Source organism: Saimiri boliviensis, chromosome 3 (assembly GCF_048565385.1).
Source record: "Saimiri boliviensis isolate mSaiBol1 chromosome 3, mSaiBol1.pri, whole genome shotgun sequence".
Taxonomy (NCBI): domain Eukaryota; kingdom Metazoa; phylum Chordata; class Mammalia; order Primates; family Cebidae; genus Saimiri; species Saimiri boliviensis.
This window is the reverse complement of record NC_133451.1, coordinates 73169605-73189959: the sequence shown is the minus strand read 5'-3', so window position 1 is coordinate 73189959 and position 20355 is coordinate 73169605. Positions and strand designations below refer to the sequence as shown.

At 35.2% G+C, this 20355-nt stretch overlaps 1 protein-coding gene across 1 annotated transcript in view; it reads left to right on the top strand.

The window, feature by feature from the left end:
* The window catches only part of ANTXR2 (ANTXR cell adhesion molecule 2), a 152776-nt gene that overhangs the window by 74427 nt on the left and 57994 nt on the right, over positions 1-20355 (top strand). Inside the window, exons 13-16 of the mRNA XM_010334724.2 lie at positions 9579-9623; positions 10461-10553; positions 16324-16491; positions 17135-17215. Of these exons, the coding sequence (XP_010333026.1) occupies positions 9579-9623; positions 10461-10553; positions 16324-16491; positions 17135-17215 (387 nt within the window). The remainder of the gene's footprint in view (positions 1-9578; positions 9624-10460; positions 10554-16323; positions 16492-17134; positions 17216-20355) is intronic.

The following is a 20355-nucleotide window of genomic DNA, read 5'->3' as shown; positions in this document are numbered from 1 at the left end:
GGATCACAAGGCCAAGAGATCGAGACCATCATGGTCAACATGGTGAAACCCTGTCTCTACTAAAAATACAAAAAATTAGCTGGGCGTGGTGGCATGTGCCTGTAATCCCAGCTACTCAGGAGGCTGAGGCAGGAGAATTGCCTGAACCCAGGAGGTGGAGGTTGCAGTGAGCCGAGATCGCGCCATTGCACTCCAGCCTGGGTAACAAGAGCGAAACTCCGTCTCAAAAAAAAAAAAAAGAGTATGGAGAAGGATGTTCACTAATTCTCAAGAGGATGTAATACAGAACAGGGTTGGGGATAGTATTTATGTCCTCAGAAATTTATACACCAGTGCAAGATATACATGTAATAAGAAGAGTAAATATGAAGTCCTTACAATGAAATGGAAATGAGTTCAGATATATTATTTTCAGACTTACTGGCATGTGAGGATGGTACTTGATCTTTTTCTAGTGAGAGAACTCCAGAGAGCACTTTATGGAAATTCACAAGGCTAAGAGTGGAAGCATGACTTGTAAGGTCTTTCCAATAAAATTTAGTAATCTATTGATTCAAATTGTGAGCATTGGGACTATTGATTCATTTTTACCAGGGAAATGATTGAATAAGGTTCTGTTAGAAGAATATTGACCGGTCTACATAAGTTAAAATAGGGAATCAGTTGGAGATAGAGAAACAAGTTACATGTCTAATTTCACTACAAGTAGAGCATTTAGTCATTGTTGCAAAAAAAGGCTATGGTAATTATAACTCAATAAATTTTGTGAATATACTATTAATTAAAATTCTTATAATGGAGTGGTGAGAAAAGGTCGGGAATGCATCTCCTTTGTCTTGAGCACCATTCATTTATTTATAATGGTTCAGGTATATTTAAAATGTTATCAGCTCTGGAAACCACACTTTGAAATATTGATCAAATCAATATGTGCAAAACACACACACACGCCCCCCTAGAAACCAAAAAAAAAAAAAAAAAAAAAAAACAGATAAAAAAACCTGACCAAGATGACCAGATAAACTTGGAACCATCTCATTAGAAAAGTTTGATATATTTAGGTTCTGGGTTGGTAGACTCAACAGATACATGGTAATTACCCTAGCATTCAAAAATAGGAACTGCTCTCTTCTGAAAGTAAGAGAGAGAGAGAGAGAGAGAGAGAGAGAGAGAGAGAGAGAGAACAAGCGTGTGTATGTGTATGTGTATGTGTGTGTGTGTGTATGTGTGTGTGTGTGTGTGTGTGTGTAGTATATTGCCAGACTCTAGGATGAAGACTGGAAACTACAGAGTGAGAGAAACTACAGAGTGAGAAGTGCTTTGGCTTCCCTTGGGGGAAAAACTTTCAAATGTTGTGGGTTCCTTGCCAGTGGACTGAATTGCTTTGTAAAGTAGTGGATTTCTCTTTATTGCAGTAATTCAAACATAGTTAGACTACTACTTGGTAGGCACTTTTCAGAGTATTGAAGTTTTGATCGTATATGCATTGGAGGAGTTGAAAAATGTTGTACTAGATACATTTAAGGTCCAAAGAATCTTGAGATTATGCTTTTAGGAGTGACAGCAGAATGGAATGAAAAGAATCCCTTCTTTCCTTGTCTTTCCCTCTCCACTCCATCTCTTTCCTTCCCTTCCTCCTTTTTGACTCTGTTTCTTCCTCTCTTCTTTTCTCTCCCCTACTTCCTTCCCTTCTTTTCCTGTCTTCCTAATTTCTCTTTCTTCCTTCTTCCCTCTCTTTCTTTGTCCCTTCTTCCTTCCTTTTCTCTGCCATTCTCAAACCTTTCTGTTTCCTCTCTTCCTTCCTTCTCTTTTTCCTTACTTCCTTGAAAGTCTAATTTGTGCTAGACATTCTATCAAGTACTAGAAAGGCAGTGAGGAGCAAAGCAGACATAACACATGTTCTCATGAAACTTGCTATTTTTTTCTACATAAAATTAATAAACTTACCATTTTTTAGTAGATGAAATTATCAGCTGGGATGAATTCTGGGAGAGAACACAGCATCTGTGCATATCAAGAGAATCATATATTCTTTGGGAAAATTGGGAGACTTTATCAGGGAGAGAGGAAGGTAGGGGATATTTCAAACGTATAGGGTGTGGAAATGATTCGGTGAAGTCATTAGAAGTGAGAAAAGAGATGATGGATTATGCCAAAATTTTGAGGCTGCAACCGAAAAAAGTTATGCACTTGAAAGAAACAGGGAAGACAGGAAAGAGTGTTAGCATTTAAATGAAGATTATTAGGTTAGCTTTGACTTTGTTGACTATAAAATGCTAACAGATCTGGTTTTCATTAATTGTTTTGGATATGCAAGTTCATAGTGATATGACATACTTTCTTTTTTCATAGAGGAAATATACCTGTAGTTTGATGAACTTTATTTTGTTTTATTATGGTATTATTTTAAATCTTAATTCTCTATTGGCATTTATTTCTGTGCTAACTATAAAAAGTCATAAAGTTGTATCTTTCAAGATTACTAAAATCTAGTGGAATTTTATGGTTATTGAAAAAATAAAATTGAATTAAATAAAAGGGTTAAGTAGAAATAATGGCATTTCTTGTAATGTTTAAAAGGAGATTCAGTCAAATTTAATTACTGTCTAGTTATGATCTATATTATTGTCATTATTGTCTGTGTATTTTTTTCCTGAGGTTTGGATCTAAACTAAAATTTAGATGATGAAAACATTTTGCATGCAGAAAATTGTGAGTCAGTTCTCTAAACATTATTAATAACATCAAAATATAAAAACCCTTTCACTATGGAAAATGTCAAACATTTACAAAGAGAGAAACTACTATATGTACTCACAAAAATTAAAAATTAAACAAAATTTAGAAAAACAAGGTATGAACTTCCTACGAACTTCCCACTGTCTTCATTACTCAGCTTCAATGATTCTCAACTTATTGTCATTTTTTTCTTTCAATTTTTATTTTAGGTTCAGGGGTATGTGTACAGGTTTGTTACATGGGTAAATTACGTGTCACTGGTGTTGGGTGTACAAATGATTTTATCACCCAGGTAGTGAGCTTAGTACCTGATGGGTAGTTTTTCGATCCTCACCCTTCTACTGGGCTCTCACTTCAAGTAGGCCCTGATGTCTATTGTTTCCATCTTTCTGTCCATGTGTACTCACTGTGTAGCTTCCACTTATATGAAAAAACATGTAGTATTTGGTTTTCTGCTTCTGTGCTAATTCTCTGAGGATAATGGCTTCCAGCTGCATCCATGTTGCTGCCAATGACATGATTTTATTTTTTTAAATAGCCATTTAGTATGCACTGGTGTATCTGTATAAATTTTTTTTTAAGCCATCCATCACTGATGGGCATCTAGGTTGATTCCACGTCTCTGCTATTGTGAATAGTGCTGTGATGAACATATAAGTGCATATGTCTTTGGTAGAATGATTTATATTCCTTTGGGAATATACTCAGTAATGGGATTGCTGGATTAAATGTAGTTCTGCTTTAAGTTCTCTGTGAAATCTCCAAACTGCTTTCCACAGTGGCTGAACTAATTTATATTCTCAGCAGCAGTGTATAAACATTCCTGTTTCTCTGCAGCCTTGCTAACTCCTGTTATTTTTTGCTTTTTAATTACAGCCATTCTGACTGGTGTGAGATGGTACCTTATTGTGGGTTTGATTTGCATTTCTCTAATAATTAGCAAAATCAAGCATTATTTTATGAGCTTGTTGGCCACGTGCATGTCTTCTGAGAAGTGCCTGTTCATGTCCTTTGCCCACATTTTAATGAGGTTGTTTTTTGATTTAAGTTCCTTATAGATTCTGCATATTAGTCCTTGATTGGATGCATAGTTCACTAATACTTTCTTGCATTCTGTAGATTATCTGTTTACTCTGTTGATAGTTTCTTTTGCTGTGCAGAAGCTCTTTAGTTTAATTAGGTCCTACTTGTCTATTTTTTCTTTTGTTGCCATTGCTTTTGGAAACCTCATCATGAAATCTTTGCAAAAGCCTATGTCCAGAATAGTATTTTCCAGGTTTATCTTAGAGTTTTAGGTTTTATATGTAAGTATTTAATTCATTTTGAGCTGATTTTTTTATATATGGTGAAAAGAAGGGGTCTAGTTTTGATCTTCCACATACAGCTAACCAGTCATGCCAGAATCAGTTAATGAATAGGGAGTCCTTTCCCCATTGGTTGCTATTGTCAACTTTGTTGAAGATCAGATGGTCATAAGTGTGTGGCTTTATTTCTGGGTTATCTAACCTGTTCCATTAGTCTGTATGTCTATTTTTGTACCAGTACCATGCTGATTTGATGTACTGTAGCCTTTTGTTTCTTTCTGTTACCTTATTGTTCTGGCTAGGACTTCCAGGACTACACTGAATAGAAGTGGTGAGAGTGGGCATCCTTGTCTTGTTCTAGTTCTTGAGAGAAATGCTTCCATCTTTTGCCTGTTCAATATAATGTTGGCTGTGGGTTTATCATAGATGGTTCTTACTATTTTGAAGTATATTTTTTTGATGCCTAGTTTGTGGAGAGTTTTAACATGAAGGGATGTGGAATCTTACTGAAAGTCTTTTCTGAGTCTATTGAGATGATCATGTGGTTTTTGTTTTTAGTTCTGTTCACGTGATGAATTATATTTATTGATTTACATATGTTGAACCAACCTTGCATCCCAGAGATAAAGCCTATTGGATCATGGTGGATTAACATTTTGATACACTGCTAGATTTGGTTTGCTAGTATTTTGTTGAGGATTTTTTGTGTCTATGTTCATCAGGAATATTGGCATGAAGTTTTCTTTTTTCACTGTATCTCTGACAGCTTTTGGTATCAGAATGACGCTGGCCTTATAGAATGAGTTATGGAGGTGTCCCTTCTCAGTTTTTTGGAATAGTTTCAGTAGGATTGGTACCAGGTATTCTCTATATGTCTGATAGGATTCAGTCATGAATCTATCTCATCTAGGGCATTTTCTGGTTGATAGATATGTTTATTACTGATTCAGCTTTGGAACTTGTTATTGGTCTGTTCAGGATAAATATTTCTTTGTTGTTCAATCTTGAGAAGTGTATATTTTTAGTAATTTACTCATTTTTTCTTATTTTTGAGACTGAGTCTCACTCTGTCACCAGGCGCTAGGCTGGAGTGCAGTGGCACAATCTCGGCTCACTGCAACCTTTGCCTCCCAGGTTCAAGCAATTCTCCTGCCTCAGCCTCCTGAGTAACTGGGACTACAGGCGTGCACCACCATGCCCAGCTAATTTTTTGTACTTTTAGTAGAGACGGGGTTTCACCATGTTGGTCAGGATGGTCTCGATCTCTTGACCTCATGATCCTCCCACCTTGGCCTCCCAAAGTGCTTGGATTACAGGCTTGAGCCACTGAGCCCGGCCTTTACTCATTTTTTCTAGCTTTTCTAGTTTGTGCACATAAAGGTATTTATAAAAGTATTTTAGAGTTTTTGTATTTCTGTGGGATCTGTAATGTCCCCCTTATCATTTCTGATTATGCTTATTTGGATCTTCTCTTTTTAGTAATCTAGTTAGTGGTTTATCAATCTTGTTTATCTTTTGAAAGAACAAAATTTTGATTCTACTGATCTTTTGTACAGATTTCATATCTCAGTTTCCCTCAGTTCTGCTCTGATTTTGGTTTTCTTTTCTTCTGCTAGCTTTGGGGTTGGTTTACTCCTGTTTCCCTAGTTCCTCTAGGTGGGAGATTAGGTTGTTAATTTGAGATCTTTTTAACTTCTTGATGTAGGCATTTAGCACTCTAAACTTTTATCTGAAAACTGCTTTAGCTGTGTCCCAGAGATTCGGGAATGTTGACTCTTTGTTTTCATTGGTTTCAAAGAATTTTAAAATCTCTACCTTAATTTCATTTTTTTCCTGAAAGTCGTTTAGGAGCAAGTTTGTTTAATTTCCATGTAATTGTATGATTTTGAGAGATCTTCTTAGTATTGATTTCTTTATTTATTGTTCTGTCGTCTGAGAGTGTGATTAGTATGATTTTGTTTTTAAGTTTGTTGAGAACTGCTTTATGGATGAGCATGCGGTTGATCTTAGAGTATGTGCCATTTGCAGATTAGAAGAATGCATATTCTGTTGTTGGATATTCTGCTGATGTCTGTTAGGCCCATTTGGTTAAGTATTGAGTTTAGGTTTCAAATATCTTTGTTAGTTTTCTGCTTCAATGATCTAATACTGTCAGTGGAGTGTTGAAGTCTCCTACTATTATTGCATGGTTATCTAAGCTCCTTCATAGGTCTCTAAGAACTTTTTTATGAATCTAGGATCTCCAATGTTGGGTGTGTATGTATTTAGGAGAGTTAAATCTTGTTAAGTGGAAACCTTTATCATTATGTAATATCCTTCTTTGTCTCTTTTGATAATTGCTGATCTAAAATCTGTATTGTCTGAAATAAGAATCACAACCCTTCTAATTTTTTGTTTTCTGTTTTCTTGATTGATCTTTCTCTATCCCTTTACTTTCAGCCTATATATATCATTTAAGTGAGATGATTTTCTTGAATATAGCGTTATCATTGGGTTTTATTTCTTTAACCAACTTGCCACTCTGTACCTTTTAAGTTAGACACTTAGCCCATTTATGTTCAAGGTCAATATTGATATGTGAGGATTTGATCCTGCCATGTTGTTAGCTAGTTGTTATATAGACTTGATTGTATAGTTGCTTTATAGTACCAGTGGAATGTGTATTAAGTGTGTTTTAGTAGTAGCAAGTCTTCCATTTTCATGTTTAGAGTCCCTTTAGGACCTCTGATAAGCATATCTGGTGGTAATGAATTCCCTTAGCATTTGCTTGTCTGAAAATGATTTTATTTCTCCTTTACTTAATGAAGCTTTGTTTGGTTGGATATGAAATTCTTGATTGAAGTTTCTTTTCTTTAAAGTTGCTGAATATAGGCCCCCAAAGTCTTTTGACTTGGAAAGTTTTTGCTGAAATGTTCACTGTTGGCCTGATGGGATTCCCTTTGTACTTAACCTGCTCCTTCTCTGTAACTGCCTTTAAAATTTCTTTCCTTTGCATTGACTTTAGAGAATCTGATGACTAGGTGTCTTTTCTGGTATATCTTAGAGATTCTCTGAATCTCCTGAATGTGCATGTCTACCTGTGTATTGAGGTTGGGAAAATTTTTGTGGATAATATCCTCAAATATGTTTTCCAAGTTGTTTGCTCTCTATCTTTTTTCAGAAATGCCAGTGAGTCATAGGTTTGAACTCCTTACATAATCCTATATTTCTTGGACCTTTTTTTTTTTCCTTTTCATTTAAAACAATTCTTATTTTTTTTTTCTCCCTGCATTGATTCAAAGGAACAGTCTTTTAGTTTTGAGATTCTTTTCTCAGCTTGGTCTGTTTTGTCATTAATGCTTCCAATTGCATTATGAAATTTCTGTAACAATGTTTAATTTCCAGATGTTCCGCTTTTTTTTTTCTTAAAATGGCTATGTCATCTTCTAGCTCTTGGATCATTTTACTAGTTTCCTTGGATTAGGTTTCAATCTTCTTATGTATCTCATGGGGCTTCCTTGCCATACAGTTTCTGATTCTGTGTCTATCATTTCAGCCATTTCAATCTGATTAAGAACCAGTTCTGGGGAGTTATTGATGTAGTTTGTGGAGGTAAGAAGACACTCTGGCTTTTAGAGTTGACAGAAATTTTGTGGCATTCTTTCTCATCTGTGTCCACTGATTTTCCTTTAATCTTTGAAGTTACTGTCCTTTGGATGAAGCTATTTGCTTTTATATTGTTTGATGTTCTTGAGGGTTTGAAAGTAGTATAAGCTGTGTTTAGTTGCTTGACTTCATTTCAGGATGCTTTCAGGGGGCCAAGGCTCAGCTTAGCACTCCTGAACTTCATGCCAGTGCCTGAGGGATTGGGACTGGACATATGGCTTTTTTCTTTGACCTCTCAAGGTCAAGCACTTTCTGTACTGAAAGAACTGAGGTGTTCCCAGTGTGCTGGCAAAACAATTTAATGGGGGCTGTTGTCAAAAGGGCTCTAGTGGTGGGGGGCAGGGGCGCTACAGGAGAATGCCTTGAAGTAGGGGGCCACCAGAGAATACACACCAGTGGGGTAATGCTATGGGGTGCAGACAAGTGAATACCAACAGGGCAGCAAGGAGCCACTGGTGTGTGTGCAATGGTGGAGCATCATTGTCAATCTTACTTCATCTGTACCCCTATCCAATTCCCAATGTCCTAATTATTTTGGTGAAAACATCGAAATCATATGATTTCACCAAAATATTTGTGCATACCTTTAAAAGACAAGCAGTCTTCAAATATATCTCTATGATCATAGCAATATACTACAAGTTAAAAATAATTCTTTGATAAGGTAAAAGTGGACCCTCATTTTCAAAGTTGCTATTGTTTTAAACCTTTGAAAATTTAATAATGTAGTTGAAACATTTGACATTAGATGATGTCAAGCTGGAACATTTTCAGTTTTTCTTCTTAGTATAGAGACTTTGATGTGTACCTGAAGTAGTCGAAGCCATTTACCCTTGGTCAAAGATTTTCCTCACGATGGTGTGAATGTCCAGATAGCCCAATACCAGTAAAGATCATTTCAAAGTAAGCCTTAGGCTACATTCTATTCACATGAAGAATTAACTGTATTTGGAGGTCAAGGCTGGTGGATCACCTGAGGTCAGGAATTCGAGACCAGCCTGGTCAACATGGTGAAATCCTGTCTCTACTACAAATACAAAAATAATTAGCCCAGCGTGGTGGTGTGCACCTGTAACCCCAGCTACTCCAGACGCTGAGACAGGAGAACCACTTTAACCCAGGAGGCAGAGGTTACAATGAGCCGAGGTCACACCATTGCACTTCAGTCTGGGCAACAAGAGTGAAACTCTGTCTGGAAAAAAAAAAAAAAAAAAAAAAAAAAAACAGAAACAAACAAACAAACAAAAACAATTAAGTGTAAAAGATTTCATGAGTAACACATCACAGGAAAGGAATATTGGCTAAGAAGTTAATTTGTTGTAAGTAACTTCAAGCAACAGTTTGTATTCTCACAGGCTCAGTTAGGAGACTCTCAGTTGGAGTCTCATTGTGGTTATAGTCAGGTGTCAGTTTGGCTGGAGTCATCTGGAAGTTTAGAGTGCCTGGGTGTCCAAGATGGACTTTTCTCTCATATGTCCCATATCTCCTGTTGAATGGCTAAAATAACTGGGAATCAGCTAGTGTCTCCCTCCTACCACCCAAACTATATTAGTTTGGGTTTCCTCATAGCTTGATGGTCTTATGGTGGATTTCTGACCTGACAGCAGTGGTTCCCCACAGTGAGTGTACCATGGATGTCAGGGGAAGCTTAAGTTCTTTTGACCTAGCCTCAGATGTCACATAGTACTACTTCTACCTCTTTCTATTGGCCAAAAGCTAGCCATAGGCAAACCAAGATTCAAAGAGAGGGGCATGAATATTGAGTCACAAGATTCACTGGGGGGACTTCTTTGAAGGTACCATGGTATTTTATAAATCTAATTATTTTTATATATCCTTATTATTTCCTTCCTGTGCCATTGAAATTTTTGTATTTGATTTTTTTGACAGGTTATCAAGGATCCTCCACCACCACCACCCCCTGCACCAAAAGAGGTGAGTGCCTAAAAAAGTGATATTGCTGGGTTTTTTTCCATATGCAGATACCATCCCAAAATTTGATCAATTTTTATCTATTAGATAACTATGATATCTACGTACTGATGTTTTAATTTATAAAAATCAATGGTTATTTTTCATCTCCTTATGATTTATTTCATGTGCTAGAGGAATGAGACCTTCATACATTGCTAGATATAAACTGGCCATTGGAATCAATAGTACATAAAGATTTCATATATTTTTTATAGTACTCTATCGGTAGTTCTGATGTCACTTATGTTATGTGCGAAAAGAAGATTTAAGCTGACCATTGAAAGATCCTATTGCTTTCTTCAAAATGCTTGGTGCTTTTATATTATTTTTTTAGCCAGAATCATATTAGGAACATGGAATAAGAAATGTGCTGGTGTTGTATATTTTCAAAGCTTCTCAACTGCCTGTCTTTTCAATTCAAATTTCATGGAGTCCAAACTTACATATACATTGATGCTCTAATGATTGTTAAAATGCTGTCCTAATTTTAATATTTTATCTAAGTATGATGAATAGATTTGAAACACCAAATGATTTCCATAGTTAAAGAGCAACTTCTAGTTACATAGGGATGATGTAAAAGATATTTCTAAAATTTGAGGAGAGGAAGGAGTTCTCATATCCTGCAGAACTCCACTTGAAATTTATGCATGTAAGTGTAAATGCATCCATATGTTCAATAAATAGTTTTTCCATAGTAATGGCATAATTCAGAAAAATATTTAAATATGAGTTGGTTCTGACCAGACAGTATTTTAAAAAATTAATTAAAACCATTTTAAAAACATATTTTCACAGGAGGAAGAAGAACCTTTGCCTACTAAGAAGTGGCCAACTGTGGATGCTTCCTATTATGGTGGTCGAGGGGTTGGAGGAATTAAAAGAATGGAGGTTAGTATCTTAAAAAAAAATAGAAGCTGCTAATCTGGAGTATGTATTTCTAGGACTATTAAGCCATGGAAACTTTTCACAATTCACTTTTATAATATTATCCATTTGTGGCTAACACTGGGTCTTTTCTGGATACATTTTTTTTCTGTGGAATCATCCTAGCCACTCCAAAACTGGCCAAAAAGAACTGGTTTCATTAGTCAAAGGATTGCATTGATAAGACCTCTGAATTCTAAGGGACAAAAATAAAGCTAGGGTTTTTCTTATTTTGGAAAAAATTACTGCATAGAACATCAGCTGTGAAGAAGCCAGCCACTTCAAGTTGCAACAGTGTTCTTCTTTGTAATGATCCAATAGTTATCTACTATTTGAGAACAAAATGTTAAAATATTCAATAGCATGGATCTGACCTTATCACAAATATAGAGAAAGCAAATTTAATACTTGACGTTAGTTGCCACTTATGAACTACTGTAATTGATGTTCTATATCATTTATAGAATGCATTGAACTTTCAGACTAGCCCAAAGTGTTGATTAGAATTGAACTTTAACATTATATCTTAAAAATCAAAGTCTTCTTATCACCATAAACTATTTTTTCAAAGTGACATATTATTTAGGTATAAGCAATTATTGCTAGCACTGAGCCTTTAACAACAGTATACACAGGCCTGCATCTTATCCCAAGGAGCAATTCAAGGAATTTTTTCATGAACATATTGATTTCATTATTAAATCCTGGCATTCCCTCCTTACTAGTTATAATTTTCCTTTCTGATTAGAATGTATTTTTATGCATTTTACCATTGTTGCACGTTTCTTATTGTCATATCTACTTTGTCCCATTACTGCCAGCAAAAACTGATAAGCTAATGAAACAACCCCACAATTATTGCAGTTTTCTCCTTTTATACATTACAGTGAAACTCAGATTCCCAAGGAGTTTCCCGTTTTCAGAATAAATTTTACTCTTCTTCAAAAAAAGCCCAGACATACTGAACTTGATTGTCATTATCAAAGTGTTTCTATAGATTATCTGACAGTGATTCTTACTTTTCTGGACCACATGGACATTTTCTCTGAGAGCTGCTTCTTTATTGTTGAAATATCCTCTGAGGCAGATACCTCATTGCCAGTTATCTGCCATGGTTAAAGGCAGTTGCTAGATGCTGTTAAGTTGGTCTTTGGAAAAGTTATTGCATAGGTTTTTGTGTACTAGAAACTGAGAATTCAAAACAATATAAGAAAATATGGCTAGGCAAGTTCGTGTTATTTGGCACAGAAGGAAGGTTATTTTTCTTTCTTACCTTTGTTGTGTCATTTTAGACTTGGGAGGGTGGGAAGAAAGTACATAGGATGTTCATATATATATATATATATATATATATATATATATATATATATCATGCATTTTAAAATAAAACTGTTACAATCAAATATCCAAATATGATCTGTAACAACTTATTTTAAGTTGATTTCACTGCATTCCAGAATGTGTGTGTAAAAAGATCTATATAAGGGGGTAAAAAGGCTTGATAGGATATATTAAAAATGTAAGTAGGTTTCTCTGGATGGGGAATTTTCCATCTGTGCTGTATATTTCCCTATTTTAAATTTATTTGACAGTGAATATGTACTTCTTCATATTCAGAATAATAAACTTAATATTTGGAAATCCACTTATCTAAAATACTGCATGATAATAAAGTAAGGATATTAATTTGTGAGCCTTAATTGAATAAATAATAGTCTTGCTTAAAAAAATTAGAAATAATGTCAGATTTTTGTGAGTTCAATAATCCAGTGTTGCAAAGATTGAGATCTTTCTAAAGGAAAGGAAATGTATGTGTAAGCCCTTGAATGGGTCCTGAGTTAAAAAGAATGTAATTGGTTTATACTTACCAGAGCCAAGAGCACACACGCATCCCTAACTAACCTATAATTCAAGTTTCAAGAGTGATTAACTCTTAATATGTGAAATTATGTTGCCCACCCATCCTTTTCAGTTGAAGAAAATTGGTGACAAAAACCTCAGCCAACTTGTAATAAATCTGGGTCCATTTAAGTTTCGTATAATTTTGGCTACCTTGTATGAAGTATTCCATCAACAAGATAGAAATGAGAATGAGAATGAAGAAAAAAAATGGAAAAGCAAATTTGGATGTTACAAAGGGGAAACATGATATAGGTTGAGTATCTCTTACCTGAAATGATTGGAACTGATAGTGTTTTAAATTTTGGATTTTTTTCAGATTTCAGAACATTTGCATACACATAATGTGGTATCTTGGGGAGGGGACCCAAGTTTTAACATGAAATTTATTTTTGTTTCATAGACACCTTATACACATAAGAAGAATATGTATATAAGGTATATGTCAAATATAAATGAATTTAAAATTTACAATAAATGCACAAACATAATATACAAGCACAAATAAATCTTATGTTTATATATTACAAACAAAATATACAAACATAAATGGTTTTAAAAATATACAGTATTTTAAAATAATTTTGTGCATGAAGCAAAGTGGTGACTGTGACCCATCAGATGAGGTCAGGTGTGGAGCTTTCCTCTTAGAGTGTTATGTTGACACTCCAGGGGTTTTAGGTTTTAGAGCATTTTGAATTTTAGATTTTTGAACTATCTTCAACCTGTATATAAAAATACACAATAAAAATTGAACTGAGAATTAAGTATCATTAAATGTTTGCAAACATGAATTTATTTAAGTGTGGAGAGGTAAAATAGAAAACATAATGTTTCATTTATTTATTGTTAAGAAATCTGGGGTGGAGGATGGGGAATTCTCATTATGCTGTCCTGGCTGGTCTTGAACCCCTGAGCCCAAAGGATTCTCTCATGCTGCTGGGGCTACAGGCAGGTTCCACCGTACAAACAAAATTTGTTTTAAAAGCATGCTTATTCAAACCTGAAAGGTACTTCTTTTTTTTTTTTTTTTTAAGTCCTTAAACTAGGAAAAGTGAAAGGAATTACAGAAGTTATGAACACATGTGAATTACAGAACAGATTTTTATAGCTAAAGTTATTTTAAGTCAGTATAGGAATTTTTACCTATAATATTTTTTCTTCCTTCTTCTTTAAATTAAATATTTAAACACTATGGTAATGGGAATTTGTAGAAAGCTGGAACTGAGATGATGTTAATAACAACTGTTAGCACAGTTGATACACAATACCTAGTGACTTCAAATATGTGTTTCTGCCAATTCAATGTGAAACTGTTTTTGTTTCTTTTCTCAATTTTGAAATTGCTCCTTAATGATAAAACGTCCTAGTCATCCAAATACTCTCTGGGTATTATGGAATTTTATTGCTTATAATGAAAGCCAAATGGAGTTGGAAAAATTTAGGTATCAAGATTGCACTTATTTTTTTTTCCATAATAAAGCCTGATATGTTAATTCTGCTAAGGCTTCCTCTAGTAGTCATTCTTGTTATTGTTTTGTTCTTTTTAACTGTCTCAATGCAGTCAAACTAAAACATTAAAATTTATACATACATATATATACATTTAATAGATATATGTATATTTAATTGCTTTTAAGAATTTGAAAACTCTAATAATTTCTAGTTTCAGACTTTGAGTAAGTGAGAATTGTTTGTGGTGGTGTTTGTGGTGGTGATGATGATGATGATGATTAAATAGCTCTCTCATGAACTAAAACTAAGGAATTTAATGAATCTTCTTTAGATCTTAGCTACATTTCTCAAGTATAGTCATTTGACAGTTTAGTCCCTAGAAATGCCACATTGGGTCAGCACTCTAGTTTAACTAGCTTTATATATATATTTTAAAATCTGAGAATAATGCCAGTTGAAACTTGAAAGAAGAATATGATTATCATTAGCTCTGCAATATCAACGTGAAATAGGCCAGGGAGCTGTCTATGCTAAAGCCTATCATTTCTGATTGGATCTAAATTGTATCTACTTCTATTTCTGCCCTCAATGACTTCTCTAAGTTATGACATTTGTGTGCTTACTTAACTGTGTACTTTTTTTTTGTTTCTTAAAATTGAGCCTTTACAATTGCAAGGATATGTGTCCCTGTTTTAGAGTTTTCAATTCAATCTAGCTATATCTAAAGATTTCGTAAGTGTTAGTTTATCTAGGTGACAACACTGTGGTGGGAAAGAGAAGGTCATTTCTCTGGAAAGAAAGCCAACTATCTAGCTCTAAAGGTTTAATGGTGTTTAAAACAATTTTAACAACCTCATAAAAAACATTCTAGTATTACTGATTATACTGAAAGATATGGATACATTTTAATGACTCAACAGGGCCCACTTGAAATTGAAAGCCCGTTCTAAAATTGTAGTTAAAAAAAATAGGTGAAAACATCTAAGTAAGCCTTATCAAAAAGCCTGAATAGTTCTTTCTATGAATAATAATCATCTCTATCCCTATTTGAACATTTAGTTCAAAACCTACCCACTAATATAATCATTAAAATGCTTTAGGAAGTCTTAGAGTTTTTTTGTTGTTCTTCTTCTTCTTTTAAGAAATCACTTAACTCTGGTGTGCCATCGTGGGCCCTGGGTAGGTCTTAGTATAGCTTTTTAGAGCTTAACTCCTCTGATCTTGCCCGTCTTTGGTGATGTCCTTGGTTTTTGTAGGACTTCCCATTACTCCTCTTTGGACAAGCTGTTCTCCAGAGGCTGCATCCTATTTACATGCCCAGTTTGATTCAAATTTTGCTCTTAATTTCTATCTATTGAAAAATAAAAGTCACCTGATCTTGCAGTTTTTCAATGTCAAGAGTTTTCAGAGGAGGAAATTTACTATAATTTGTGGAATTCTCTAGTGTTCCTGAATTATTCTTTTCAAAGCAGTCTTTGCAGGTTTGACCTCCTTAATGAAAAAAATCATATGCCGAACAATCATACTCAGATGAGTTGGGGACTAAAGGCTGAACAGTACATTACATAATAAAACTATAAAAGTAAATAAAACTCTTATTATAATTATTTTACTTTTAAAAACTAAATGTTCAAATCATACTTTTTGCCTTAATCAAACGTGATGAAAAGTTTGGAAGAAGAAACTCTTTTGTATAAAATACATTTGCAAAATTCAAACCAATTTGGAACTTATTTACCCATTTCAGATTACACATGTTCAGGTCCCTGCCCTGTCACTTACTAGCTGTTTGACTTTGAGCACACCACTTAACCTCCTTGTGCCTCATCTGGAAAGAAGAAAATATAGTCTCTATCTCACTGCATTTTTGTATGGATTAAATGTGAACTGACACATAGTAATCACTCAGTAAATGCTAACTATCATCATTTTCATCTATTTCTCCCAGTGTCATCACTACATATGGGTATGTGTTTAGCTAGCAGAGGAACAAACCAAATTAGAGAACAGAATTACACACTGCCATGCATTTCATATGTAAACCACAAATGGACTCTTTATTTAAAACTATGGAAAAATGGTTGCTTCAAATTTAGTTGGCACCAGATTTTTACAAAGAGTCTATTTTTTTTTTAAGGATCTTAATATTAAATACAGTAAGGAGTGGTCAGAAACCTATTCAGCCTCTCCTATTCAAAAACCTATTTCTGAAGGGGAGAAATTAGGAATTAGGATACCTGCTTACTTCCTTTTACACTCTGCGATGTGAACCAAAGGATCAAAGGCTCAATAACAGCCTGTTCCTCTAGGGCACTTTGTGTCAGATAACAATATTTTCCCTTTGTTTTACAGGTAACAGTACTTTCCCTTTGTTTTACAGGTTCGTTGGGGTGATAAAGGATCTACTGAGGAAGGTGCAAGGCTAGAGAAAGCCAAAAATGCTGTGGTGAAGATTCCTGAAGAAACCGAAGAACCCATCAGGCCTAGACCACCTCGACCCAAACCCACATACCAGCCTCCTCAGACAAAATGGTACACGCCAATCAAGGTAAGTGTCCAAATTTTGTGTAATTTAACTCAGATCTTATAGAGACGTATCTTTTTTAGTCCTGCGTCCCCTCAACTACTTGAAAGAGGGCTAAGGTAAATCAAATTGCAGGTATTCATCGTACAATTTTTTTTTTTAACCACAGCAATTGAATAGTTGCAGCCAAGACCACATGGCTGGCAAAGCCTATAAGATTTACTATCTAACTCTTTTTTAATTTTTTTTTTATTATACTTCTTTGGGGTACATGTGCAGAACATGCAGGTTTGTTACATAGGTATTTGGGTGTGAACAATGAGAACACATGGACACAGGGAGGGGGATTTCACACACCGGGGCCTGTCGGAGTATAGGTGGGTAGGGGAGGGATAGCAGCAGGTAGAGGGATAGGGGAGGGATAGCATTAGGAGAAATACCTAATATAGATGACGGGATGGTGGATGCAGCAAACTGTTGTACACTCTTAACAGCTGAACGCTTTCTTGGCAGTGAGAACCTCCAAGTTTCTGTTACTTATTAATTTATTTTATGAAAGAAATGAGGATAGAGAAGATTTTATTTTCTTCATTTTATGTGTTCATTTATTCAGTAAATAGAGATTGAGTACATTCTCTGGGAATTCACATATCTCGTTTTCCCTTAGGGTCGTCTTGATGCTCTCTGGGCTTTGTTGAGGCGGCAGTATGACCGGGTTTCTTTGATGCGACCTCAGGAAGGAGATGAGGTTTGTATATGGGAATGTAATGAGAAAGAGCTAACTGCTTGGGTCGTATAATGAAGGCAGGGAAATAGTAATAAAAAATGATTTTAAAGCCCTATTGCACTTGAGGAAGGAAATATTGTCAAGTGTAGATTTCTATTACATGCAGTTTTCTATAAATTACCTATTGTGAGAGTGCATATTCAAACCCATTTTTACACCATTCTTTTTTCAAGTAATTCATTAAAATTCATTAAAATTTGTACACATACTTCAATAAGCACACTCATTGCATCAGCCCTTGGCTTTGAAGATACAATGTTCCAACAGACTGGGATTTAGTAGCTGAAGTCTTTCTCTACCATTTAGTAGCAAGGAGGCCTAGGGAAAAGGCCCCGGAATCTGTTTTATAGGTATAAATATGTTCTCTGCGTTCAACATTTGATGTATTTGTATTTCTTGACTATATGTAAAAGTGTCTTTAAAGTTATAAAAATCTGTGATAGTGATAAACACATACATAGATAAGTATATATATATATGTATGTATTTTTCCCATTCAGGGAGGCCCATCTGAAGCTGTAGTTTGGTTTTGGAAATTTGGCTACAATTACTCTAGTTTTATAATTTCTGTAATATATTAGTACTATTTTCCATGGTATTGATGTAAGAAAAATTGTTTAAAACTTTTTCATGTGTAGCAATGGATATGTTTGGTTCGGAGACAGTACAGTTCATAATAGTAGTGATGCAGGGCAGGTGAGCTCCAAAACTGAAGCTCAGCCTGGGAGAGTTCTTAACTTCTTCCAGGAAAGAATTTGACACAGAGCAGGGGAGCTCCTAAATTGGAGCTTAGCCCGGGAAAGTTCCTGGCTTCATCCAGAAAGGAATTCAACGGTGAGTCAGAGGGGTTAGCAACAGCAGAGGTGTTGCTCCTTGCCCAGTAGGGCTACGCTATAGGCAGAGTGCCCAGAGGAGCAGCTCAGAGGCAGTTTTGTAGTCATATTGATATCCACTTTTAATTATATGAAAGTTAAGGGGTGGATGGTGCGGACATTTCTAGCAAAGGTGTGACAGCTTCCAGATCATTGAGCCGTTGTCGTGGAAAGTGGTGGTAACTGTTGGGCATTGCCATGGCAATGGCAAACTGACATGGCACCCTGGTCAGTGTGTCTTATGGGAAAGTGTTTTCGCCCTCTCTCTGTTTTAGTTAACCACTAATTAGGTCTGGTGTCCAAGCCTTGCCTCCAGAATCCAGTACTGGCTCCTACCTCAATAGAATTGTTTCACTATGTGTCAATGTGATCATTCCTCTGTTTTAACAAGGGAATAAAGTTCATAAGCTTCAACTTCAGAGGATTTTTTTTTAAATCCAAATCTGAGAAAACTTATTCCTGGAATTTTTCCAACAGATCATCATTTACTGTTTGCTTGGACCATAAGTAGAGAGAACTAGTTGGTTCATAAAGCAGCCTCTTGCATTATCAGATCACTGTAGTTCTAAAAAGTTTTCACGTAATGAAATTTGTATCTTTTAAAATTAATCTGTGATCTGGAGTTCTGTTCTGGAACAACATATAATAACTCTTCTTCCTCTTCTACATGCTAGACTTTCACTTCATGTGTTTTAAAATTGTTTTCATGCATCGTCTTAGTTTTTCTTCCCCAGGTTAGACACCAGTTTATTCGTTCAGTAATTTTCACTTTATTAAGTGCTGGGTATTGAGCTAACATTGAATATGTACTAACCAACAAAAACAGACAGTGGTCTCAGCTCTCTTGATAATACTTCGTATTTTCTTTTGACTGTCATGATTGCAATTTAGTTTTTGTTTTTTTCATTATTCCTATTCATTTTGTTCAATTCAGTGATTTTTGGATTGTAAATATGTACAAGCAGTGGTGTCCTGTGATATTGAAGGGTAGAAACAAATAGTAGCCTCTGCCTTTAAGAAACCTAAACTTTGTTTGGGACATGTACAAAAATAAGATATGTTCTGGAATGTGTTCTGGGTACTCTTGAGTACACAGAGGAATAAAGGTTAGCTTTCCCTCAGAAGAAATTAGGGAAAGCGTCTTCAAAAATATAGGTCTTTCCTGGAACCAACCCAAATGCCCAACGATGATAGACTGGATAGGGAAAATGTGGTACATATACACCATGGAATATTACGCAGCCATCAAAAATGATGAGTTCACGTCCTTTGTGGGGACATGAATGAACCTGGAAACCATCATTCTCAGCAAACTGACACAAGAGCAGAAAATCAAACACCGCATATTCTCACTCATAGGTGGGTGTTGAACAATGAGAACACATGGACACAGGGAGGGGAGCACTACACACTGGGGTCCGTTGGGGGGAAATGGGGGAGGCACGGGGGGGTGGGGAGGTGGGAAGAGATAGCATGGGGAGAAATGACAGATACAGGTGAGGGGACGGAAGGCAGCAAACCACACTGCCATGTGTGTACCTATGCAACAATCTTGCATGTTCTTCACATGTACCCCCAAACCTAAAATGCAATAAAAATAAAATAAAATAAAATAAAAAACAAAAAAAAACCATAAAAAACAAAAATATAGGTCTTTGAATATGGGTAGGAGATAGGTAGATTGAACATTTCCATAGTTGTGGCATCATGAGCAAAGCCATGTAGGCAGTGATTTATGGTTTGCCAGATGATCTGGGCTTTGGAAGTTAAAACCAGAAAGACTCATTGGGAATAGAAAATAAGAAATATTTGAGTATAGATAAATAGATATGTTTAGTTTTTTAAATGATGCATTATAATCATTCATTCAACAAATATTTACCTAGTGCCTAACATATATCAGGTACTGTTAGATCCCAAATAAACTTAACATTCTTAAATTATAATGCTATAATAGTTCAAATATTTCCCCAATGGTATTTATTTTTCCATGTTTGAAAAATAATGTTTTCCTTTCCATTATTTTGACCAAGATTTTTTTTTCTTTTTCTTTTGTTTCTTTTAATCGATTTGGTCACACTTTTGTCTAAGATAAGTCCAAAGCCTTTATTCTAACTCTCAAGGTCAGATTGTTTCAAAATTCAGTATTTTTCTGATTTTAGGAATATAATATAGTCTGTGTATCAAATATTAGGTAAAGCATCATCTCCTAATAGTATTATTTAGATA